At 49.6% G+C, this 26,209-nt stretch overlaps 1 protein-coding gene across 1 annotated transcript in view; it reads right to left on the bottom strand.

Moving 5' to 3' along the window:
* Nucleotides 1-26,209, bottom strand: part of PTCD3 (pentatricopeptide repeat domain 3) — a 367,594-nt gene that overhangs the window by 168,862 nt on the left and 172,523 nt on the right. Inside the window, exons 16-17 of the mRNA XM_085642617.1 lie at nt 24,740-24,768; nt 24,491-24,597 (exon numbers count right to left, since the gene is read on the bottom strand). Coding sequence (XP_085498743.1) covers nt 24,491-24,597; nt 24,740-24,768 — 136 coding nt within the window. The remainder of the gene's footprint in view (nt 1-24,490; nt 24,598-24,739; nt 24,769-26,209) is intronic.

Below are 26,209 nucleotides of genomic sequence, written 5' to 3'. Positions count from 1 at the left end.
TGTTGGGCTACTTGAACTTGGGCCGTGGTTGTCGGGTGCAGCACGGTGCAGACTCACAGATTTGGCTGGAGCCTGTGAGTGAGCAAATCCGGTGCCAACAGGACACAATCTTTGGGGTAAAAGGCAGGGCAGGTCCTCCAGGTTCTCAAGGTTGCTGGCTGGAGGACACACCGTGATTTCGCTGGAGCAGGTTTGAGGTGGGGGCAGGCCGGGAGGGCCGGGGCCAAGTCAGTGGGCGTCCTCCTCTTTTAGTTCAGCATGGCTCTTCAGTCCCTCTTTTCTTCTGGGCGATTCTTGTCTGAGGAGACAAGGTTCGGGGTAGCCCCCAACTACTAGAATTAGGGGCGTTACAGGTAGGTAACGGTTGGGACAAATGGGTCCCTTCCTTGGGGTGGGTACACCCCCCATTATGTCACCCTCCAGTGGGAGGGGGGCATATGCCTCACCCTGGTTGGCTGGGTCCCCCCCATCGCCAAGATGAGAGTTGTGCTTCACCTCGCCTCCCCCACCTGAGGAGTCGGTTTGGCAAAGGTGGGCACACCTCCTTTCCTCACTTGGTTTTCCCGCCGATTCTCCCGCCCAAAGTGGGGGTCAGAACCGGTGGGGGCCAGTTGCTGGAAGCAGCAAAAGGCCTGTGAAAGCTCACAAAGGCGCAAGCCTTTGAAGCTTCCCCTTTGTGGACCCTGCCCATCCTGTGGGAGGAGGCTTGGCACCTCGTCCCATGATATGCATGGTTTCCAACCCCCGAGAACAGCAGGTTTTCGACCCAGGGGTCAAGAAACATGTCTGGTGGTGGCAGCTGGCGAGCAGCCACTCAGCCTGGACGCTAGTGTTAGGTCATTCTTCTCTAAGATGCCCTCTGTGTGCATTTTTCATTAAATCCCACACTGTTATCAGTGTGGGTTTAATGTGCTGAGAAGTTTGATACCAAACTTCCCAGTTTACAGTAAGGCCATTATGGTACTGGGGAGTTCGTAATGACAAACTCCCCGCACCATATACTCTTAATGGCATTACTGCACTTACAATGTCAAAGAATGGACTTAGACGGGGGGCGTGGCTGAGCAGTCGACGAAGATGGCAGCACGGTATTGAAGCTACGGTGCCCACCGGCTCTATTTTTAACAAAACCGCCCTGATCCACCATTGGAAATGCCATGCTTTGGTCGCCCTACACTGCAACGACTCTGCTGAAGGCGGCGAGATCCTGTGTTACTCCGAATCCCGCTGCGGAGAGGGGAGGTGTGTGGACATCCAGCCAGCCTCGGAGGCCCCACGGTAATAGGGACCCCGGGTGAGCCTGAGGCCGGAGCTGCGGTGCACCGCTGGGCCCCCTGCTTACCTAGATCGTTACTTCTGGAGGCACGAGGGATATCATCGCTGGGACTGCTGCAGTCAACGTCGGAGGCCATCTGCATATGTGACCTGGGTGAGTCATCCAGGTGGGGATGCGGCGCGCGTGGCCCCAAGGTCCACGTGGGCCAGATCCCACCCCGCCTCGCCCCCACCTTGGACAGAACGCCATCCCTGCTGGTCCACGGGCCAGCCCTGTGCTATTGCACACGTACCACGCGCGCCCTCCATCCAGGTGCAGAGCTCATGAGTCACTTAGGAAAGAGGCCCTGAAGCTGGCTACGTGGGCGACGAGTGGCGCTGGTTGGGGCCCACATTTCCCTGCTGTACAGAGGCTGAGCACGGCCATTCCGAAGCTGGGGCCCAAACAACAAAGACACAAACCTCCTGGGATGTGAGCGCTGCAGTGTCTTTGCGAGGCTACGACGTCAACCAACTCTCCTCCCTCATCTGGTGCGTGCGGCTCCGCGAACTGCCAGGTACAAGGAGTGGGGTACTTGCGGACTTCCACCTCTCCCTCCTCCACCTAAGGTCAAAAAGCCAACTGCAGCGCTGCGGACTAGGAGCGGTGGGGGACCAGGGGACCAGTTGTATGCCTTCCTTCTCTGCCTCCCTCATATTCATCTGTGCCGGTTAGGCCCGCGCTCGAGGGAGGGTACCAGCTAAATCTTGTGAGTGACCTCCCCTTGGCCTGCTGACCACTGAACCCTAGCCCTTGCAATCCGAAGCAGAGACAGCCTGATACCCACCTATCCCCTTGGGACTTACCCTTCTCTGGGATTTCGCTGAACTTCTGCTGCCCCGCGGTGGCTGGCATCATCATGCCTACCTTAGTTCACTGCGACGATTCCACCACATTATCACTACAGGGGTGTGCTGATAACCTTGTTTGCACTACAAACATGGGACGGGGGGACCCAAGGCAGAGAGGCTGACCTTTGACAAGCTGGGCACATTGGAGCGCCCAGACCAAAGTCTTAATAAAGATGGCGAGTCGGAACAGAATGTACAGCCTTCCCCCTAGAGGGCGCGGCAGCTAGAATGGCAGAGCTCCGTGCTGGATTTCGTGCAATGGACTCTAGATTTCACTCCCTCACCTAAAGGCTGGACAGAATGGGAGACACCCAGCTTGATGAAGCGGAGCAACGATTTCTGCTCATGAAGACCAGGCTAAGGACACTACCCGCGACTTGAGAAAATGGAGCGACTGTTTAAGGCCATAGCCATTAAAAATGAGGATTTAGAGGCCCGGTCACGAAGAGAAACAACATTCGTATCCAGGGTCTTGCAGAATCTACTTACACAGGACGCCCTGAGCTATTTGTCGAATCACTACTTACCGATCTATTTGGAGTGGAGAAATTCTCCAAGACCCTTATTGTGGAAAGAGCACACAGATCCCTGGGCCCTCTCCACCCCCATCCCCACCCCCCCCACGAAGCCCGACCGGGGCCTATAATCGCCTGTTTGCTCAATTACAGGGACAGCGACAGGATCCTTCGCCTGGCCCGAGAAATGCGCCGGTGTAATATCAAGGCTTGGTACTCGCCTTCTATCCAGACCACACGGCCGCAGTACAAGAAGCCTGTGGCAAATTTTCAGATGCCAAGCTGCAGCTCAGCAAAATCGGTCTAAAGTATGCTATGCTGTACCCTGAATGACAGTGGGCGACAAACCAAGCCGATGTACTGGCCTTCTGCAAACAGCAACAAAGCAGGAACCGTAGAAGCCCTACCAACTCCTCTGGACATTCCTCCCCTGAACGACAACTGGCTGCGAGTGCTAAGCTCTTTCCCTTGGGGTGATAGCCCCATGGACCCCTTTCACCTTAATATTGAACACTCATCAAGAACTAAATAACGACAATGGCGTCTTCAAGTATTATTACTGTTTTTGTATTCCTCTTCTGCAAGTTGCATAGTTTCAGAAATGGGCGTAGGGCTCCCGAGGCGTTGTCCGTCCCCCACGGATGACTCTGAATGACTTGTTTTTGAGACATCTTTGTTTCGTGTTGAGATATTGGGTATTCGCCAGACCCTTGAGCTCTAGAGTGGGTGGAGGGTGGGAGGAGTTGTTTTAGGGGGTTTTCTCTTTTGAATATTCTTCTTTCTGGCTCTATCTGCCCTCTTTAATCTCTTCCCTTTCGGTTCCTCCTCTCTCCATATGCAGCACATTACATACACTACATTGGATGTACACACACAAACATACAATCTACCCCATGGCACTGATCTCTGGCACTAATGTGGAGGCCGAGTTAAATACCTGGAACGTGCGGGGACTTAATCTCAGGAAATGCAAACTTGGGCTAGCCTAGAGACATAGCGTCAAAATAGCATTTTTACAAGAAACCAACCTCCCCCCACATACCTCCGCCTATTCGCTTCCTCTTTGGGGCCCCATAGATATTTCTCATGCCAAGGAACCTATTCCCGTGGAGTCTGCCTCCTTATTCACCGCACCCTCTCCTTCATGCACAAACTTGCAGTGTCAGATGCGCAAGGGAGGTACCTTTTAGTGGTAGGAACACTGCTAAGCAAAGTAGTCATGCTTCTCAACATCCACGCACCTAACACAGATGACCCCACTTTCTTCTCCGATCTCCATACTCTGCTTGAACACCATGAGTATGACACTGTTCCTTGGCAGAGATCTGAATGTAAGGCTTGATCCCAGCTGCGACTCCTCTAGCCCTGTGCAAAACAAAACCGCGTGCCTGTCGGGCACTCCGGGACCAAACACAAGCTCTTACTCTACGCGACGTATGGCGCACACACCATCCAGATACACCAAGAAAGTTTCATTTAGCACCAGATTCGACCTGGACACGAATAGACTACTGGTTTACCAACGCACTTGGTTGTCAGTGGGCCAGTGACATAGAAACTCTACCCCATACCCTGTCAAACCATGCTCCAGTACTTCTCCATCTAAATATTCCACATTATATCGGGTGGGAGCACAGATGGTCATTCCCGGCCACAGCTCAGTTCCACAGTATGCAACACTATGGGACGCCTTCAAGGCATACATCCGCGGTATTTGCATATCCAAACAGGCCGGGGGCGTGCGCTCAATACGTGGTAGTCTTGCCAGAGTTGAAACCAAATTGACATGCCTGGACAGTCTACCCATGACATCAAGCACTCTTGACAAACGCAACGCCCTCATACTTGAATTTAATGAACACGCAGATAGAGAAGCAACTTTATTGGGCAAATACCATGCGGCGCGTAGATATAGAGAGGGGGAGCGCCCCGGCAGGACTCTTGCGAGATTGGTGTGACCCCCCAGGGAGCTGGGCATATCTTGGCGCTGGGACGACCTGGCAACTCTACAGCTATTGACAATGCAGATATAATGACATAGCCAATTTAATTATATTGGTCTCTATATGCGACCGAACTGCCCGCAGGTTTTACACAGCACCTCACCTACCTGGAGGAGATCACAATGGTATGGTTAATTACAGGGCAGGCACAATTTCTAAGTGAACCCTTTACCGTCGAGGAGATTACCCAGGCCATAGACGCCCTAGACGGATCGAAGGCCCCTGGCCTTGATGGTCTGTTGGTGGTTTTCTACAAGACATTCAAACAATCATAGCACCGCATCTTCTCAAGGTACATGCTGAAGTGCTCAAAAAAGGCACTCTTCCCCCAATCAATGAGGGAAGCAGCCATACCCTCTTGTTAAAACTGGGTAAGGAACCCACTAATCGCACCCCATATCGCCCCATCACCATAATTAATTTGGAAAAAAAAATATTAGCCACCAGACGGTCATTGCTATTGGACTAAATCCTCTCACCGGTGCAATCAGGCTTTATTCCACACAGATCCACTGCCTTGAATCTCTGGACTGTGTTCTCAGTGATAAATAGGATATCGCCGACCGTCCTAGCAGCAGTGGCCCTTCTAGACGCAGAGAAGGCCCTCGACTCTCTGGAATGGCTATTTCTCATTGCCACGCTTCGTAAGCTTAGTATCCTGGCAACTTTTATAGCTATGATTGCTCTGTTATACTCCTCCCCTATGGCCAGACTTAGAGTGAACAGCCCTCTCCTCTCCCCTCCCCCCCCCCTTTCCGGTCTCACATGGCACTCGCCATGGCTGCTTCTCATCCCCCTCACTTTTTATAGTGGCAATGGATCTCTTGGTCAGGCATCTACAAGAAAAACACATGTTTCGAGGCCTCGAATTCCCCTCATTGCCTCTGCTACTATCCATGTACGCAGATTACATCCTGCTCTTTATTAGAGACCCCAGTACAAATCTACAACCTCTCATGGACGAGATATGCCGCTTCGGCGAAATGTCCGAGCTGCGAATTAACTGGGAAAAATCGGAACTCATCCCGATCACTGACTCGAATACCCCGACAGGAGACGGCATTACCCTCTGATTGGCGGGGGTTACTACTACAAATACCTGGTATTTGCTTTACATAGCACCAAAGAACAAGTTATCCGCCTTAACTATGGGCCAGCCATAGAGTTGCTTGCTTCGCCGATCGAACTATGGATACTGCTGCCGTTATCCCTGGCCAGACGCAGTGCCCTCATTAAAATGATTGTCCTCCCCCGATTCCTGTACCTGTTTGTTAACATACCAATCCCATTAACTAAGGCCTTCTTCACACAGTTCTGTGGCTTACTCATTCAACTGGTCTGGGCGGAGGCCTGGGACACCCTTACGCTACCCTATGAATGGAGGGTGTGAGAAAGTGGCTCTGTATATACTGTTCACAAATAGGTACAGGGTGTACAGAGTCCACAGTCCACAGAGGTTTAGCAGAGGCTATAGTGAGTTATAACCTTACTCTCTAAAGTGGTAGCTCGGTCGAGCAGTAAGGCAGTATCAGAGGACGGTGTAAAGCATTTGTTGCACACACTCAGCCAGCAAATGGTCTCACACACTCAATAACTGAACTCTAGGCCAATGGTTTATTTATAAAAAATATAGGCTTGTTTTATTTTAGAACCAACAATGGGTATTAAAATATACTTTCTCAGAATGAGATGCTTTATATAAATACTTTTGCAATATGCAATTGACTTTTGTAGAAAGTTACAAGTGGTTGCAATAGGCAACACAATTTTAAACACAATAATGCATTGAGTTCAATGGAAGTTTCAAGTTATTTGCAACAGATTACTTTTAGGATTACTTTTGGAATTCCAGGACTGGATCCTAGATTCAGCCCTGGGTCAGTACTTGGAATCAAGCGATAAAAGTCAACTTCATTACCGTTATGATTTTTAGACAATATTTAGCGGTTTTAAAAGTTGACACTTAGAAAATATTTCCTAGAAAACAGTCAATGATTCCCTAGGGCAGAAAATTCAAGTTGCAGTTATAGTATGTTCTCGTTACTTTTGTAATCCAGTACTGGGTACCTAGACTCAGTACTAAGACCTTTATCCAAAACAGGCAAGTATTACGTTTTCAGAATTTATACGATGTTTAAAGAATATTTAATTTTTGCAGAAATTGACACTTAGAAGAAATTTCACAGAAAAACAGTCAATGATTTCCTATGGGAGAAAATTGGGTTACTGGTAAGTACAGTTGTGTTTTTCAGAGTCAGTGCTGGGCACCAAGATCCAGCACTGGGAGCTCACCTAAGAGCAGGTGAGTATTTTCGATTTCGTTACTCGGCTGATTTTTGATGAATATTTTAAGTTTTGAAAAGTCCACACTTCGAAGAAATTTCAGGAAAAGCCAGTCAATGTTACCCTATGGAGAAAATTGAGTTATCGGTTTAAAGGTAAGTACTCGACTGGCAGAGTTAAGGTTCTGGGCATAGACTCGGGGGTCTCCCAGCGTCAGGTAGGTACAGTTGGTTCACCCTCAGCGGCACAAGGGCGGCCGGGTGCAGAGAGAGTTAGGCCCAATGTTATCCTATGAGAGGTAGGGGGGGCCTTGGTTGGTGGCTGCTGACTAGCAGGCCACGCGGCTGTAGGAGCTGGGCTCCTGGTCACTTACTCAGGGCAAGTGGGGAAGTAGATAGGTGTAGAGGTTGCACTGCCAGGGCCACTCGGGCAGCTGGGTGAAGGGTGCTTTTGAGCCTTCGGGCGCTGAATTGATTTCAATGGGAACTCTCCGGTTTAGAAAAAGACTGCAAGCTCAGGGACGAAGATTCTTCAGGTGCCACCACCACTTCAATAGGTAAGTTGGGTAGTTGGAGGATAGGTAGGTACCCCGGGATTGGGCACAGGGGGCCGCGGGGCGCCAGGTGCAGGGGTGCCTCTTGGTGTCGGGAAATCTTACCCTCTGTTGATCGCGGTTGGGGGGGGCACCTGGTTCTGTGGCTGCAGGCTTCTTCAGGAGTGTCGAGGGAGGTCCTTGGGTGCCAGACTCTGGGTCACAGTCGCCGTGGGGTCGTCCTCGTGGTCTTTGTTCACTCCGGCAATAGGCCAGGCTTGGAGGGTGAAGAGTGTGAAGGGTTCGCGTTTCCGGGCTGCTGCCAGGGATTAGAAGTAGATTTTGAGTAGAACCTCTACTCATGGGAGTCCCAGGGGTTTAGAGTCAAAAGGTAGCCAGGTCCTCCGGGGTTTGTGAGGTTGCTGGCCACAAGAGATGCCGGGTTAGAGCAGGAGCAGGTTCGAGGGTCGACAGGCCGGTAGGGCTGGGGCCAAAGCAGTTGGTGTCTTCCCCTTCTTAGCAGCTGCAGGGCAGGTCTTCTTTCTTCTAGCTCTTCTTCGGATTTCGGAATCTGGAATCTGGGGAAGGAAGGTTCAGGATGCCCCTAAATACTAGATTTAGGGGCGTTACAGGTAGGTGAAGGGCAGGGACCAATGGGTCCCTGTCCTGGGGTGGGTACACCCCCTATCCTGCCTATCTCCTGTGGGAGGGGGGCAGTAGCCTAGTCCTGATTGGGCAGGGCTTCCCATCTTCAAGATGGCGAGAGCCCGGAGATGTGCTTCACCTCGCCTCCCCCACCTGAGGGGTGGGGTTGGCAGGCTGGCACATCCCCTGTCCTTATTTGGGGTTTCCGGCTAAGCTTCCCGCCAGAGTGGGGGGTTGCAGTGGCCTGGGGAAGCTCACAGAGGCGGCATGCCTTTGAAGCTTCCCCCTGCCCATCCTGGGGGAGGAGATTTAGCACCTCGCCCAGGATGTGCATTGTTGCAGGTCCAGGAGAGCAGGGGCTCTCCTACCCAGGGGTCCAGCAACATGTCTGCTGTGTGGCAGCCTAGGTAGCCTCAGAACAGACGTGGATTGTAAGTTAGGTTTTAGGGGGCATCTCTAAGATGCCCTCTGGGGTGCTTGGTACATTAAATCCCACACTGGCATCAATGTGGGTTTAACGTACTGAGAAGTTTGATACCAAACTTCTCAGTCTTCAGTGTTGCCATTATGGTGCTGTGGAGTTCGTGTTTGACGAGCTCTCAACACCATGTACTCTTAAATGGCAGCACTGGACTTACAGAACCCAGGAATGGACCTGGGTACTGTAGGGGCACAGGGCTCCTGCGCCCACACCATTGGCATAGGGCACCCAGCTAGAGGGGTGGCTGATGTATGCCATGGCAGTGTAGGTGGTGGGCATGGCACACAGGGATGTGTGCCATGTCGACTCTTTGTTTTGTCTTGCACCCAGACACCCAGCCTGCAAGGGCAGTGTGTGTGTGTAAGGGTACAAGGCCTCTAAGGGTGGCACAATGAGTGCTGCAGCCCTTAGAGGCCTTCCCTGGTCACAAGGCCCTGGGTACCTAGGGTACCATTTACCAGGGGCTGACATGTGGGCCAGGGTTTGCCAATTTGTGTCTTTAGGGAAGGAACATAGGCCCTGGGAACCTGATTGGCAGGAGTCCAGGGCACACTCAGTCAAAGTACATTCAGCAATTCAGCAAAAAGTGGGGGCATACCATGCAAGAAAGATGGCACTTTCTCACACAACCCCCCCCCCCCCCCCCACACCCCAAACGAAAGGTGATGAGACTAACCTTGCCCTATGGAGTCTTCATTGTCTAAGTGGAAGAACCTGGAAAGTCCATCTGCATGGGCAGTCCCTGGTCTGTGTTCCACTTCAAAGTCCATTCCCTGTAGGGAGATGGACCACCTTAGTAGTTTTGGATTTTCCCCTTTCATCTGCAATAGCCATCTGAGAGGTCTGTGGTCAGTTTGAACCAGGAAGTGAGTACCAAACAAGTATGGCCTCAGCTTCTTCAGGGACCAAACCACAGCAAAGGACTCCCTCTCAATGGCTCTCCAACGCTGCTCTCTGGGGAGTACCCTCCTGCTTATAAAAGCAACAGGTTGGTCTTGGCCTTCATCATTGGTCTGGGATAGGACCACTCCTATCCCTAGCTCAGAGGCATCAGTCTGCACTATGAACTGCTTTGCATAATCTGGAGCTTTTAGAATTGGTGCTGAGCATATTGCTTCTTTCAGGGTGTCAAAAGCCTTTTGGCAATTAACTGTCCAGTTAACCTTCTTGGGCATCTTCTTGGAGGCGAGTTCTGTGAGGGGGGTCACAATGGACCCATATCCCTTCACAAACCTCCTGTAATACCCAGTCAAGCCAAGGAATGCCCCGACTTGGGTCTGGGTTGTTGGAGCTATCCAGTCCATGATGGCCTGGATCTTGGGTTGTAAGGGTTGTACTTGGCCTCCACCTACAAGGTGGCCCAAGTACACCACAGTGCCCTGCCCTATCTAGCATTTGGATCCCTTGATAGTGAGACCTTCTTTTTTCAGAGCCTCTAAAACTTTCCCAAGGTGGATCAGGTGATCCTGTCAGGTGGAGCTAAAAACAGCAATATCATCAAGATAAGCCGCACTAAAGGATTCCAGGCCAGCCAGGACATTGTTCACCAACCTCTGGAAGGTGGCAGGGGCATTCTTTAGCCCAAAGGGCATTACAGTAAACTGATAATGCCCATCAGGGGTGGAGAATGCTGTCTTTTCTTTTGCTCCTGGGGCCATGCCAATCTGCCAGTACCCTGCAGTTAAGTCAAAGGTACTGAGGAATTGGGCTGCCCCTAATTTATCTATCAGCTCATCTGCTCTTGGCATAGGGTGAGCATCTGTCTTGGTGACAGAGTTGAGCCCTCTATAGTCCACACAGAACCTCATCTCTCTCTATTCACCTTGTTGATGAGGTTTGGGGACCAGAAAAACTGGGCTAGCCCAGGGGCTCTCAGAGGGTTCAATGACCCCTAACTCCAGCCTCTTGCTGACCTCAGCTTTGATGCTTTCCTTGACTTGTTCTGACTGCCGATAGATTTTGTTCTTGACAGGTGCACTGTCACCAGTGTCCACATCATGGGTACACCAGTTTGTCAGACATGGGGTCAGGGAAAAGAGGCTAGCATACAGTTCCAAGACTTGCTTGCAGTCAGTCTGCTGTTGGGCAGAGAGGGTGTCTGAAAAGATCACACCATCTACTGACCCATCTTGTGGGCTGTAGGAGAGGAGGTCAGGGAGAGGTTCACTCTCTGCTTCCTGTTACTCATCAGTCACCATCAGCATGGTGATGTCAGCCCTGTCATTGTAGAGCTTAAGGCGGTTTACATGGATAACCCTTTTGGGTGTCCTGCTAGTGCCCAGGTCAACTAAATAGGTGACCTCACTCTTTCTTTCTAGGATAGGGTAAGGGCCACTCCATTTATCTTGGAGGGCCCTTGGTGCCACTGGCTCCAAAACCCACACCTGTTGCCCAGGTTGAAATTCAACCAGTGCAGCTTTTTGGTCATACCAGTGCTTCTGGAGCTCCTGGCTGGCCTCAAGGTTCTTGGATGCTTTTTCCATGTACTCAGCCATTCTGGACCTTAGGCCAAGCACATAGTCCACTATGTCTTGTTTGGGCTCTTGAAGAGGCCTCTCCCAGCCCTCTATTAAAAGACAAAGCGGTCCCCTTACAGGATGACCAAACAGAAGTTCAAAGGGTGAGAACCTACTCCCTTCTGTGGTACTTCCCTGTAAGCAAAAAGCAGGCATGGTAACAGGACATCCCATCTCCTTTTGAGTTTTTCAGGGAGACCCATGATCATACCTTTCAATGTCTTGTTGAATCTCTCAACAAGGCCATTGGTTTGTGGGTGGTAGGGTGTAGTAAAATTGAAATGCACTCCACACTCCTTCCACATGTGTGTCAGGTAAGCAGACATGAAGTTGGAACCTCTGTCTGAAACCACCTCCTTAGAAAACCCTACCCTGCTGAAAACGCCCAGGAGGGCCTTGGCTACTGCAGGAGCTGTAGTAGTCTTAAGTGGAATTGCTTCAGGGTACCTAGTAGCATGATCCACTACTACTAGAATACATTTGTTCCCTGAGGATGTGGGAGGTTCAAGTGGACCCACAATGTACACTCCTACCCTTTCAAAGGGTACCCCCACCACTGGTAGTGGGATGATAGGGGCTTTGGGTGGCCACCTGTCTTGCCATTGGCTTGACAGGTAACACAGGAGCTGACAAACTCCTTCACCATTTGGTGCATCTGGGGCCAGTAAAAGTGACTCACTAGCCTTTCCCAAGTTTTGGATTGCCCCAGATGTCCAGCTAGGGGGATGTCATGAGCCAAGGTTAGGAGGAACTCCCTGTATTTCTGTGGTACTACCACCCTCCTGGTGGCTCCAGGAGTGGGGTTTCTTGCCTCAGCATACAGTAATCCCTCTTCCCAATAAGCTCTGTGGGTACCACTGACATCTCCCTTTGCTTCTGAAACAGCTTGCTGCCTCAGGCTTTCAAGAGTGGGACAGTCTCGCTGACCCTGGCACAGCTCTTCCCTAGAGGGTCCCCCTGGGCCAAAGAGTTCAACCTGGTAAGGGTCAAGCTCCATGGGCTCAGTTCCCTCAGGGGTATCCAAATCCTCTCCCTGTGGAGAGGGGTCCTGAATGTTTTGCTGTACAGAAGCTGGTTCCCCAGTCTTCTTACCTTTTCTCTTGGTTGGTTGGGACATTATTTCAGGCTCCAGACCTACTTTTTCACCCTTCCTCTTGCTCTGTGTTCTGGTTTGCACACACATCAATTCAAGGATGCCCAGCATGGCTGTATGAGCCTTTAGCTCAACCTCAGCCCAGGCTGAGGTTTCCAGATCATTTCCAAGCAGACATGAAGCTGGCAACTTTGGAGAGACCACTACCTGTTTACCTGTTTCAGGCCAGTAACCCCCCCCCCACCCGCCTAATATCACCATGGCCATGGGATGACTAGTGGTGACACTGTCAGCGTTGGTGACTAGGTAAGACTTCCCAAACAAATATTGCTCAGGGGAAACCAGTGTGTCTTTCACCATAGTGACACTGGCACCTGTATCCCTCAGAGCTTCTACCCTAGTTCCATTCACCCAGGGGTACTGTAAATATTTTTTTAAGTTGGGTGGCCACACAGCTACAGTGGCAAACTCCACTTCTCCCAGGGAGACTAGACATGCTTCAGTGTGTTCCCAGATTTGCTCAGGGTACACTTCTGATCCCATCTGCATACTTGCTGCCCCAGGAGTAGCTGTACTGGGTGCCTTAGGGGCTTTGTTGTGGGGGCAAGATTTAGCTACAGTTAGGTGTCCTGACCTCTTGCAGTTATTACACCAGCCCTTTAAGGTTGAGGCACATAGGGAGTAGTTTGGGTCCCACCCACTTGAACAGGTTTTTGGGGCCCTTTGGAAGACTTAGACTTTTTTATCTTGGGGATTCTCACCACCTTTACCCTGGGGAGGCTTTGTGACCACCTTCTTCTGGTCACCCCCAGTGGCTGTCCTTGTCACCCTAGTCTTGACCCAGTGGTCTGCCTTCTTTCCCAATTCTTGGGGTGAAATTAGACCTAGGTCTACCAAATGCTGATGCAACTTTTCATTTGTGCAGTTACTTAATACATGTTCCTTCATGAATAAATTGTACAATCCAGTAAAATCCTGCAAACCATGTCCAGCTAACCAACCATCCAGTATCTTTACTGAGAAGTCTACAGAGTCGATCCAGGACTGGGTCTGGGTTTTGTGAACCCCCCTGAATATAATTCTATGCTCCTCAGTAGTGAATCCAAATCCCTCAATCAGAGCTTTCTTCATGAGGTGATAGGATCCTGTTTCTGGCCCAGAGAGGGTCAGAAGCCTGTCTCTGCAGTTACCAGAGAACAGTTCCCACAGGAGTGCCCCCCAGAGAGGTTTCTTTACTCTTCTAATGTCACAAGCCCTCTCAAAGGCTGTGAACTATTTGGTGATGTCATCACCTTCCTCAAATTTAGGGACAATCCCTTTGGGGATTTTAAAGGTCAGAAGTTCCCTCCCTATACTTGCTTTTATTATTGCTGCCACCATTGATGGTTGCTAAACCCATCTCTCTCCTTTCTTTTTCTAGAGCCAGGAGCCTGGACTCTAGCTCTAATCTTTTGGCCAGCCCTTATAAAAGGCTGTCCTCTTCACTGGTGGGTCCCCCAGTGATCTCTCTGGTACCAGAGTCACCTGTGTGATCTCTAGGTCCCCAGATGCTAATTCTTGGATTGAAGGGTATGGGGGCCCTCTCCTCCCTAGGGAATAGTGTGTGTGTGTGGGGGGGGGGGGGGGGGGGGGTTATTATCCACCTCCTCTTCTTCCCTTTCCTCATCTGACTCGCCATCACCATGTTCAGATGGGTGGTCCTTAGCATACTCAGCCAAGAGCTCCTGGAGCCCTAATTTGGTTGGATGCAGGCCCATTGGTATATTTTTAAATTTGCATAGGGACCTCAATTCCTTGAAAGACAAGTGTAAGTAAGGTGTGAGGTCGAGCTCCTCCACCAGGTCCATGTTATTATTTTCACTAATAGCTGGGTTTGTTTGAGTCATTCTAACCTGACAGTTCTAATCCTCTACCCTGACTATAGTGACTTATTTTTCCAAAATTCTAATGGGACTTAAGCAAGGCCCTAGCAAGACTTTTAGTATTTTTGGACAAGACCAATCAGAATTCTAAAGGCAATTTTAAGAGTTCTGTCGTGTGATCAGATGGTAACCAAGTAGTCCAACAAATGCAAGTTTGTATCCCACCGCTGACCACCAACGTGAGAAAGTGTCTCTGTATATACTGTTCCCAAATGGGTACAGGGTGTACAGAGTCCACTGTCCCCAGAGGTTTGACAGACGCTAACGTTAGATATAATCTTACTCTCTAAAGTGGTAGCTTGGTCGAGCAGTAAGGCAGTATCAGAGGACAGTGTAAAGCATTTGTTGCACACACTCAGCCAGCAAATGGTCTCACACACTCAATAACTGAACTCTAGGCCAATGGTTTATATATAAAAAAATATATGCTTGTTTTATTTTAGAACCAACAATAGGTATTAAAATATACTTTCTCAGAATGAGATGTTTTATATAAATACTTTTGCAATATGCAATTGACTTTTGTAGAAAGTTACAAGTGGTTGCAATAGGCAACACAATTTTAAACACAATAATGCATTGAGTTCAAAGGAAGTTTTAAGTTATTTGCAACAGATTACTTTTAGGATTACTTTTGGAATTCCAGGACTGGATCCTAGATTCAGCCCTGGGTCAGTACTTGGAATCAGGTGATAAAAGTCGACTTAATTACTGTTATGATTTTTAGACAATATTTTGCTGTTTTGAAAGTGGACACTTAAAAAATATTTCATAGAAAACAGTCAATGATTCCCTAGGGCAGAAAATTCAAGTTGCAGTTATAGTATGTTCTCGTTACTTTTGTAATCCAGTACTGGGTACCTAGACTCAGTACTGGGACCTTTATCCAAAACAGGAAAGTAATTACGTTTTCAAAATTTATACGATTTTTAAAGAATATTTAAAGTTTGCAGAAATTGACACATAGAAGAAATTTCACAGAAAAACAGTCAATGATTTCCTATGGGAGAAAATTGGGTTACTGGTAAGTACAGTTGTAAGTATTTTTCAGAGTCAGTGCTGGGCACCAAGATCCAGCACTGGGAGCTCACCTAAGAGCAGGTGAGTATTTTCGTTTTCGTTACTCGGCTGATTTTTGGTGAATATTTTAAGTTTTGAAAAGTCCACACTTAGAAGAAATTTCAGGAAAAACCAGTCAATGTTACCCTACGAAGAAAATTGAGTTATCGGTTTAAAGGTAAGTACTCGACTGGCAGAATTAAGGTTCTGGGCATAGACTCAGGGGTCTCCCAGGGTCAGGTAGGTACAGTTGGTTGACCCTCAGCGGCACAAGGGCGGCCGGGTGCAGAGAGAGTTAGGCCCAATGTTATCCTATGAGAGGTAGGGGGGCTTTGGTTAGTGGCTGCTGACTAGCAGGCCACGCAGCTGTAGGTGCTGGGCTCCTGGTCACTTACTCAGGGCAAGTGGGGAAGTAGATAGGTGTAGAGGTTGCACTGCCAGGGCCACTCGGGCGGCTGGGTGCAGGGTACTTTGAGTCTTCGGGCGCCCAATTGATTTCAAAGGGAAATCTCCGGTTTGGAAAAAGACTGCAAGCTCGGGGACGAAGATTCTTCAGGTGCCACCACCATTTCGAGGGGTAAGTTGGGTAGTTGGAGGATAGGTAGGTACCCCGGGATTGGGCACAGGGGGGCGCGGGGCGCCAGGTGCAGGGGTGCCTCTTGGTGTCGGGAAATCTTACCCTCTGTTGATCGCGGTTGGGGGGGCACCTGGTTCTGAGGGTGCAGGCTTCTTCAGGAGTGTCGATGGAGGTCCTTGGGTGCCAGACTAGGGGTCACAGGCGCCGTGGGGTTGTCCTCGTGGTCTTTGTTCACTCCGGCACAGGCCAGGCTTGGCGGGTGCAGAGTGTGAAGGGTTCGCGGTTCCGGGCTGCTGCCAGAGATTAGAAGTAGATTTTGAGTAGAGCCTCTACTCATGGGAGTCCCAGGGGTTTAGAGTCAAAAGGTAGCCAGGTCCTCCGGGGTTTGTGAGGTTGCTGGCCACAAGAGATGCCGGGTTGGAGCAGGAGCACGTTCGAGGGTCGACAGGCCGGTAGGGCTGGGGCCAAAGCAGTTGGTATCTTCCTCTTCTTAGCAGCTGCAGGGCAGGTCTTCTTTCTTCTAGCTCTTCTTCGGATTTCAGAATCTGGGTGCCCCTAAAACTAGATTTAGGGGCGTTACAGGTAGGTGAAGGGCAGGGACCAATGGGTCCCTGTCCTGGGGTGGGTACACCCCCTATCCTGCCTCTCTCCTGTGGGAGAGGGGCAGTAGCCTAGTCCTGATTGGGCAGGGCTTCCCATCTTCAAGATGGCGAGAGCCCGGAGATGTGCTTCACCTCGCCTCCCCCACCTGAGGGGTGGGGTTGGCAGGCTGGCACATCCCCTGTCCTTATTTGGGGTTTCTGGCCAAGCTTCCCGCCAGAGCGGGGGGTTGCAGTAGCCTGGGGAAGCTCACAGAGGCGGCATGCCTTTGAAGCTTCCCCCTGCCCATCTTGGGGGGGGGAGGAGATTTAGCACCTCGCCCAGGATGTGCATTGTTGCAGGCCCAGGAGAGCAGGGGCTCTTCTACCCAGGGGTCCAGCAACATGTCTGCTGTGTGGCAGCCTAGGCAGCCGAAGAACAGACGTGGATTGTAGGTTAGGTTTTAGGGGGCATCTCTAAGATGCCCTCTGGGGTGCTTAGTACATTAAATCCCACACTGGCACCAGTGTGGGTTTAATGTGCTGAGAAGTTTGATACCGAACTTCTCAGTCTTCAGTGTTGCCATTATGGTGCTGTGGAGTTCGTGTTTGACGAGCTCTCAGCACCATGTACTCTTAAATGGCAGCACTGCACTTACAGTGCCCAGGAATGGACCTGGGTACTGTTGGGGCACAGGGCTCCTGCTCCTGTGCCCACACCACTGGCTTAGGGCACCCAGCTAGAGGGGTGGCTGATGTATGCCATGGTAGTGTAGGTGGTGGGCATGGCACACAGGGATGTGTGCCATGTCAACTCTTTGTTTTGTCTTGCACCCAGACACCCAGCCTGCAAGGGCAGTGTGTGTGTGTGTAAGGGTACAGGGCCTCTAAGGGTGGCCCAATGAGTGCTGCAGCCCTTAGAGGCCTTCCCTGGTCACAAGGCCCTGGGTACCTAGGGTACCATTTACCAGGGGCTGACATGTGGCCAGGGTTTGCCAATTTGTGTTTTGTGTTTTTAGGGAAGGAACATAGGCCCTGGGCACCTGATTGGCAGGAGTCCAGGGTACACTCAGTCAAAGTACATTCAGCAATTCAGCAAAAAGTGGGGGCATACCATGCAAGAAAGATGGCACTTTCTCACAGAGGGGATTTGCGGTTCCCGATTTACATCTCTATTATCTGGTCGCACAAGCTCAGTTTGCGCACCACTGGTTTCACCCAGACGCTCGCATACCTTACACCAAACCCGAGCGAGACTGGTCAGCCCCCTTTCCCTTCGGCATACCGCTTGACCAAAAGGATTTACAACCCTTATACACTACCTGCTGGGCCTGGTGCAGACTCAGCCTTCTACTGAGCTCTGGCGCTTTCTATTCCCCTAACCTCCCGCAACAGCAGAACCGGTTTCTACCGCTCACTTCTGAAAAGGTGGTTCAGCGCACCCTCAACAAACTACAATTATACACCACTGGCTCCCTAGTCCCTGACGGACATGCGATGACCATGGCAGACCTAACCACACAGAGATGTCCTACAGGGACAAATTTATAGCGACCAGCTTGCTTGGTGCTCTCCGTTCAGCCACTCCTTTTCCTCTTCCTGCTGAAGAGTTCACGCCTCTTACGATGCTTATAACCGACCAGGATGGTACCCATCTGATCGCCAAGCTTTATCAGGCATGTGTGGTGCTCAAATAGGTTCAGGACAGGGGGGTGCGATGTCACTGGGAGGAGGACGTGGGTCAACCGTTGACCGATAAAGAATGGGCCTGCAGCCAGGAACAAATTAAGAGGGTATCCCCCAGTCAAAGACATAACTTAATTCACTTCAAGTTTATACATCGTATATATATATATATATATATATCGCGCCGTGGCAACTGACGAAATACGATCCCACCAAATCCTCAAACTGGTCCAAATGTCAAGCCCCTGACGTTGATTTTGCACAAGTGCCTGCCCATAACTGAATACTGGACTGAAGTGTTTCAAGTGCTCTCCAACATAACTTCCATTCCACTCTCCCCCTTCCCTAAGTTAGCTTTGCTGGGAATAGTCAGTAGCATTAAACTCTGTTACAGCAGATTCCTCGCTATAGCACTATTATTAGCAAAAAGCGAAATTGCATTACACTAGGGCACTAAACAATGCCCCAAGAAGGAAGCATGGATTCGCAGCAGACCGACACATACGCCACACTCCAACCCCCGCCTCACGACCTAAAGATATCTGGCATATATATCGCCAGTACTTGCAACTAACACGCCAGGTTTCAGCAGCCCCTTCACCCACACACCTTTCTGACCTGGATGGGCCCCTACCCAGAAGCCCCCCGAAGCCAACCTAATAATTGATCAATTAGGATCCCATACCTCCATTGAACCTGTTGCCTCAGCTGCCTGCACGTTCCTCACCCTCTCAGCATCCTCCTTAGAAACAGTTTGTCGTGTTTCTCACACGATCCTCATCTCTGTGTATGTGGATGTCCCCCTCTTTTTCCCCTTTCACCTTTTCTTTTCCTCTCCTGTTCTAAATGATGACATATGCCAAACTCTCAATTTATTCTTGAATGATACTGATACTTTTTGTTTAGGTTTGTGAAATCAAGCAACAAAATCAATAAAAAAAAAAAAAGGTGTGACGGAGCAGGGACCGAGGATCAAGGGGGGGTAGCGGACTGGTGGGTGCCCAATACGAACTTACACCCTCTTATCCCCCCCCAGCAGAGAGAATGGATTCCGTCGCCGGACAGGGGAAGTCCTCTAGAGACAGACGACGCCGGGCCCTTTAAGTGGAACCACGATGACAGCTGGTACACGCCCCAGAGTGACGTCAGGACGCGAGAGACGTCAAAAGGGAAGGAGAGTCAGCACAGGAGGGACGGCGATCCCCGGAGGAGTTTAGGAGACGATCTGCGACAAGGCGAGGAGAGGAGCGAGGAGAACGAAGGCGAGGAGGACAGCGGTGGACGGGAAGAGCGAAGCGGCTGGGAGGAGACGTCCCGAGAAAAGGAGGAGAGACCCGGTCAGGAGAACGACGGAAGGGAGAGGAGCGAAGACAGTCGGAAAACGCCCGGAGGCTCAGGACCCCGCGAAGCGCCCCGCCACACTCCCAGGGGAGGGGTGTGGCTCAGACAGGTACGAGGGCGTATGGCAGGGTGGATGGGCCGAGGGGCGAAACCAACCAATCCCCCTGTGTGACCCGTGTTTCCCTAATCACCCCACCTGACCTTAAACCCGCACTACCTTCACTACGAACCCCCACACGGAGGCGTAGAACGTATTGAGTGGCACGTTGACACAGTCTTATGGTAGTCCCTCACCCCCGGCCCTGGTATTAGGGTGTACCTCCCCAAAAGAGACTATTCTCCTGAACGATCCTTTTGTTTTTCTTTTTATTTCTGGGACCCATCCTGTACGAGTGAGGAGAGAGCCAGTGACGTTCCCAACTGACAACCCCGAAAGCCTGAAGCCGAAAGGAGAGGGGGGAGAAGAAAACCCGAGTCCCTTCACCACGGACCCCAAGGAAAGAAAGACTTGTAGAAAGAAAAGCTATTTGTCAATAAAACCGACAGTACCTACCATTCGAGTCCTGTCTATCCCTGACCAGTCGCCACAATAGGAATTGACTTAGACAGTGTAGGGGTACAGGACTGATGCACCTATACCCTCACCACTGGTATGAGGTGGCTGACCTATGCCAGGGCAGTGGGTTGTAGGAAGGGCACACAGGGATGTGTGTCATGTCGACTCTTCACTTTGTTCTGCACCAAAACACGCAGCCTGCAAATGCAGTGGGTGTCTGTAAAGGTACAATGCCTCTAAGGGTGGCACAATAAGTGCTGCAGCCCTTGGAGGCCTTCCCTGGCTACAGTGCCCTTGGTACTTGTGGTACCATTTACAAGGGATTGACCTGTGGCCAAAGAGTGCCACTTGGGTTTTGCTTTTAATGCAGTTTAGGGAAAGTACATAGGCCCTGGGTACCTGTTTGGCAAGAGCCCAGGGTACACTCAGTCAAAGCACATCAGCAGTTTAGCAAAAAGTGGGGGCAACCATGCAAAAAGAGGGCACTTTCTTACAGGAATGTGCTAGGATTTAATCAGGAAATGGAGGCTTATACCACCAAGCTCTCCGAAGTGGGGTGTGTTGTGAGGAAACTGGGGTCCCCTGGAGCGGGGCAATGGCGGCATGCAATCAACCTATTCACAAGAGCTCCTGTGCAAGGTTTGGACAAGGCCTCCAGTAGCACATCCGTGAGGGCTTTGTTAGACTGGAGAAGCGGCTTCGGATGAGGTGACAACTGGCTGAAGCACCTCAGTCAAAACATCTCAGGGAGATGTAAATTATATCATATTCATGTCCACCAGAAAATGCAGGATGCAAAAAAGGAAAAATAAAAGAGTTTAGCTTACAGGATTGCAAAATGTGGGGGAGAGAGATCATCTACACTCCCGATTGAGGTCTCTAAAAAGGTGAGCGAGATTAGAAGGGAGCAATTAGAGGAAAAAGGGGTGTGGGCCAGGGTTTGTTGGGCAGTTCACTGACATTCAGTCAGTCTATATGTTAAGACCGAGCATGCAGCAACAGCTGCGGTGATAGACAAAAAGATTGATTACTCTAGGGATATGAGTGTGCAACATATGTAAGGAAATTGGAAGGTTTGTCATCAAGACAAATCGTGGTGTAATTTTCATCCCACAGATCGTTTCAGTATGCCAAAACAACTGAATACCCCAAAACATTTTTTAAAAAACAATCAGAAGATTTTTATTTTATTTGTAGGTTTTATATAGTGCCTGAATCCCCCCCGAAGGGGTATCTCTGCGCTTTAGGAATGTGCTGTTAGACAGGCTGACGGCATTAATTAAAATAGAGCAGTCTTGAGAAGTTTCCTGAAGCGTAGATAGTCCGGGCATTGTCTCAGGTAAATAGGGAGCAGGTTCCAATAGAAGGGGGCGAGGTAGGAAAAAGATTTTCCACCTAGCCTTGTTTTCCTCACCTGGGGGACTAAGAGGAGCGCTTTGTCTCCTAACCTGAGGGTCCTAGAAGGGGCGTAAGGCTTGAATTTCGAAGAGATGTAGAGAGGACCTTTGTAATGCAAAGCCTTGTGTACGATGCAGCAAACTTTGAATTTAATGCGATTGCGGATTGGGAGCCAGTGGAGCTGTTGAAGAAGAGGGAGGGAGGCATTTCTCGGCGGGGCACTCATGACAAGGCGAGCTGCAGTATTCTGGACCACCTGCAATCTGCTGAGCGTGGACTCATTAGCTGAGACCAGGAGAGCGTTGCAGTAGTCTAGCCAGCTCATAACCATAGTCTGAATAAGGGTTTTGCAACTGTAATCCGGGAGGAGAGGGAAAACTCGTCGTAACAGGCCCAGCACATAAAAACAGGATCCGGCGGTGTGAGCAGCGTGCTCCTTCAAGGACAGGGCGCGGTCAAGGCGAATGCCAAGGTTTTTAACAAGGGCCTTAGGGCCGGGTTGGGGGGACAAGGGCTACCGGCCACCAGTCTGGATTACCCAGCAATGGTGCATCTCCGAAGAGCATAATCTCCGTCTTCCCTGCGTTAAGTTGGAGAAAATTGCTTTTTATCCAATTTGCGATGGCTGTCATACCCGCAGAGAATGTGGACTGAACCGACATATCAGATCTGTGAAATGAGAAGAGGAGCTGAGTGTCATCAGCATATCAAATGGGTGTAAAGCCAGAGGATCTGAGAAGGTTGGCCAAGGGAGCAATATAGATCTTAAACAGAGTAGGGCGCAAACATGAGCCCTGGGAAACTCCCTTGGTCAGTTCCATTGACTTCGACCGAAAAGGGCCCAGATTGACGGTCTGGGAACGGGAGGACAGGAAGCTCGTCATCCACTAAAGAGCTGGTCCTCTTAGTCCAATCTCCTCCAACCTCCTGAGCAGGATCTGGTGAGATACCGTGTCGAACGCGGCAGAGAGGTCCAACAGCACGCAAATAGTTGAATGGCCACTGTCTAAGGTCATCCTGATGTTGTCCGTGACCTCCAGCAGGGCAGACTCCGTGCTGTATTTGGGCGTGACACCAAATTGAGAGGAATCCAAACTACCTGTATTTTCGACATGGTTAGACAGCTGTTTATTAATATATTTTTTTCCAATACTTTGCTCAGGTAAGGTAGTAAGGAGATGGGGCGGAGATTGGAAAGCTCTTCCATAGGGACCTTGGAGTTCTTCCGACTAGGGATGACCTGTACCGCCTTCCATTCCCGGGGAAGGTAGCCCTCTCTCCTACAGAGGTTGAGAATTGTGCCTATGTGCGAGGACAGTTGTTTGGAGAGGGAGGCGACTACTTTAGCTGGAATAACGTCAAGGGGGAGCCAGATTTTACTGTGCGAAGTAAGGCTTCCACCTCATTGACGGAAATAGTGGGAAAGCTCTCCAGCAATTGTTTAATTACGGATGCTGGCGGATCAAGAGGTGCGCGAAATACTGGGCAAAATCATCACAGAGAGCTTGGGATGGGGTCTCGGGATTGTCACATGCCTTAAGGCTAGTAAAGGATTTTAGTATCTGAAATAAAGTTTCGGGGGCATTCTCTGCCTTAGCTAGCTGTGAGGCAATAAAAGCTTTCCGTGCTCCCTTTACATTTTTATGATAGGTGGACAGGGCTCTCTTAAAACGGTCTTTGTCCCTCGCCTCCTGGGACCTACGCCAACGTCTCTCCAGATTTTTCCACTGCAGTTTTACGGCACGGAGCTCAGGGAAAAACCTGGCTGTTTGAGTGCGCCTGGCTGAATTAGGTAATGGTTTAAGGGGCGCAAGCAGGTCAATGGCACTTTTGACAGCCAAACTGAACTGGGCTAGGTCCTCCTCCGTGTTAGAGGGTTAAGCTTCCCAAGGTCCCGGAAAAGCAGCCTGGAGAATGTCCGGGGAGATTTTATGCCATTGTCTGCAGACCCTGTGGGAGGTTAGGGGGAGCAGCAGCCACCCCGGACCTTGAATAGTGAATTCAATAGAGGCATGGTCTGTGCATGTCAGTGGCTGGGGGGTTTGACATGAGATGCTAGATATCAACATCTGAATTACTGAAGGCCAAGTGATTAAGACAGTGCTTTACAGGGGTCCTAACATCATGAACGTCAATTCACCAAAAGGCCCGGTACAGCAGAAGTGACATCACACATCATTTAGCCTTAGAGTTCACTCACACACATGCTTACACATACACACAATCACACATAAGCACACTCACTCACATAAGCACTCTGCTCACCTGCAGCAGGCAGGCAAACAACATACATTTAAAAGCCTTTTTTATTTACTTCTGATGTCATGGAGGGTCATATTTCAGGTAATTGTACTTCATTTCTTAATTGCACTAATAGTGAATAATATACTATTATTCACTATCCGTGCAACAAAAAAAAACATTTGACAATAAACAAGATTGGAGCCCTGAACAATGACCCTAAGGAAGAGATGCCCATTTGTTCCTGTCACTGATTATGTTACCTCTGGGGCCAGGGATCGCAAATGCAAGCCAGGGGTCACAAAGGGCAAGCCAGAGGCCCCAGCTGCGACCCCTGGCAACCCCTGCCTAGCATTAAAGTGCAATTTAGGGCACAGTGGGATTTTCTTGGTGGCATGATGCCATTAAAGTGAACCAGGACTGGACCAGTCAGGAAGTGGTGCAAGATCCCAAGAATGTTTAATAACTATCACAATTAGACAAACTAGATAAAAGGAAGGGGTTGGCATGATCATGATGTGTCCATATAGCAACAAACAGCAAGATGCCATTATCTGCTGACCCTGGCAGCGCAAACAGCATTGTGCACAGAGGTAAGGCAATTGAACTATCTCAGGCAGGGGACGGGAGGTGCAGCCCTTCCATCCGAAAGTCCTACTATTACACAACAGTGTGCACTGGTAGCCGAGCGGCTAATGGGGAATGCTGTTTCCTTGTCCCTCCACATCTTGTAAGCGGATTCAGAACAGCAACTGATGAAGCAGTTTTATCTTAATGCTTTGTCTTTCAGATAGCATACACAGAAACATACTCAAAAACTACATCTCAAACTGTACTTAGCCAGACAGGATTAAATGATATATCCATTCTACAAGAAATGCCTTTGTGTCAAACTTACTAGTAGGTAGCTTGCAGGTACTGGTCTCCAAGAAGTTTCCAATTGTCACCGGTCTCTAATAGCTCATGTAGCCTGTATGCAAGTTCAATGTCCTTCAGATCAAGACACTGACCAAATGGAAAAGTTGAAGCAAAGAAAAAGGACATCAAAATCAAACATTAACAACAGCAAGGTGTAGCCATACAGCTGCCACATTCACAGACAAAAATGGCAACTTGTGTAAATACCAAAAGATGACAAACAACTTACCACTTTCATAGCACTGGAAAAGAAATAAACTAAAAGAAAGGAAATAAATAACATTATTTTCAGAAAAGCCAATCTGTTTCATCGATTAGAATGTTCACAATTCGTGAGAAGGCAATGGTCACTTTCCTATGCATCATTACCATTGGGGAGAAGATTGTTAGCATGCAGCAGCACTGGAGCAGAGAGAGGCAAGGAGGGGAAGAGACTGCAGAAGCCTGGGTACAATCTGCTGTTCAGTTTGGAATATACTAGTAGCTAAAATACTTTTTAAAAAGTTAAGTAAAAGGGTTAGAAATGGTCAATTAAACAGACTATTCATGACACAACAGACAATGCACACTTGATCAATGTAGAGAGAAATAGGTCAGTCAGGAAAAGCTGTCTCCAATAAGGAATATGCTACTTACCAGTATGCATCTGTTGTTGGCATGTAGAGCTGCAGATCTACACACTTGTGCATAGATCGCCATCTGGAGTTGGGTCCGGATGTTTGCAGTTGTTTTTCCTCTTGGAAAGTCTTTGGAAGTCACGAGGTCGGTCACTCCTCCTTTGGATCGTATTGCGCATGGGCGTCGGCTCCATCCTCAGATTGTTTTTCGCCAGTAGGGAAAGATGGAGCGTAGTAATAACAGTGAAGAGGCCCATGTGTGTAGTATCTAAATAAGATAAACTGGAACAGATAAAGGTAGCCGGGGAGGCGGGTGGGCGTGTGTAGATCTGCAGCTCTACATGCCAAGAACAGATGCATACTGGTAAGTAGCATATTCAGTTCGAGGCATATGAGCTGCAGATTACACACTTGTGCATAGAATATATAGCAGTACCCATCCTTAGCGGCAGCCACCCGTATCTGTTGCAGTGGTTTGAAATAATGTTTTGAGTACAGCCTGGCCCACACTAGCCTGTTGCTTAGTTTGCACATCTACACAATAGTGTTTAGTGAAAGTGTGCGGTGTTGACCATGTAGCTGCTTGGCAGATATCATCTAATGGGATGTTTCCTAGAAAAGCCATTGAAACCCCTATTTTACGTGTAGAATGGGCTTTAGGGGGAACGGATAGCGTTCGTTTTGCTTTTTGGTAGCAAATCTGAATGCATTTGACAATCCACCTAGCTATCCCCGACTTGGAGATGGGGTTGCCCTTGTGTGGTGAAGAGAAAGAGACAAACATTTGTTTGGTCTTACGAAAAGGTTGTGTTCTCTCGATGTAGTAGAGTAAGGCTCGTTTGACATCTAGTGTGTGGAGAGCTCTTTCTGCAACGGTCTGTGGTTGCGAGAAGAATACTGGTAGTTCTACAGATTGGTTTAGGTGAAAGGGAGAAATGACTTCTGGGGGGATATATTTTGGGTTGGTACGGAGAACAACTTTGTTATGGTGCATTTGTAGAAAAGGTTCTTGAATGGTAAATGCTTGTATCTCACTGACCCTTCTGAGGGAAGTGATGGCTACGAGAAAAGCGGTTTTCCAC

The sequence above is a fragment of the Triturus cristatus genome, chromosome 2_2 (genome assembly GCF_964204655.1).
Source record: "Triturus cristatus chromosome 2_2, aTriCri1.1, whole genome shotgun sequence".
Classification (NCBI taxonomy): domain Eukaryota; kingdom Metazoa; phylum Chordata; class Amphibia; order Caudata; family Salamandridae; genus Triturus; species Triturus cristatus.
The sequence above is the reverse complement of the archived record's forward strand: the minus strand, read 5'-3'. Positions and strand labels throughout refer to the sequence as shown.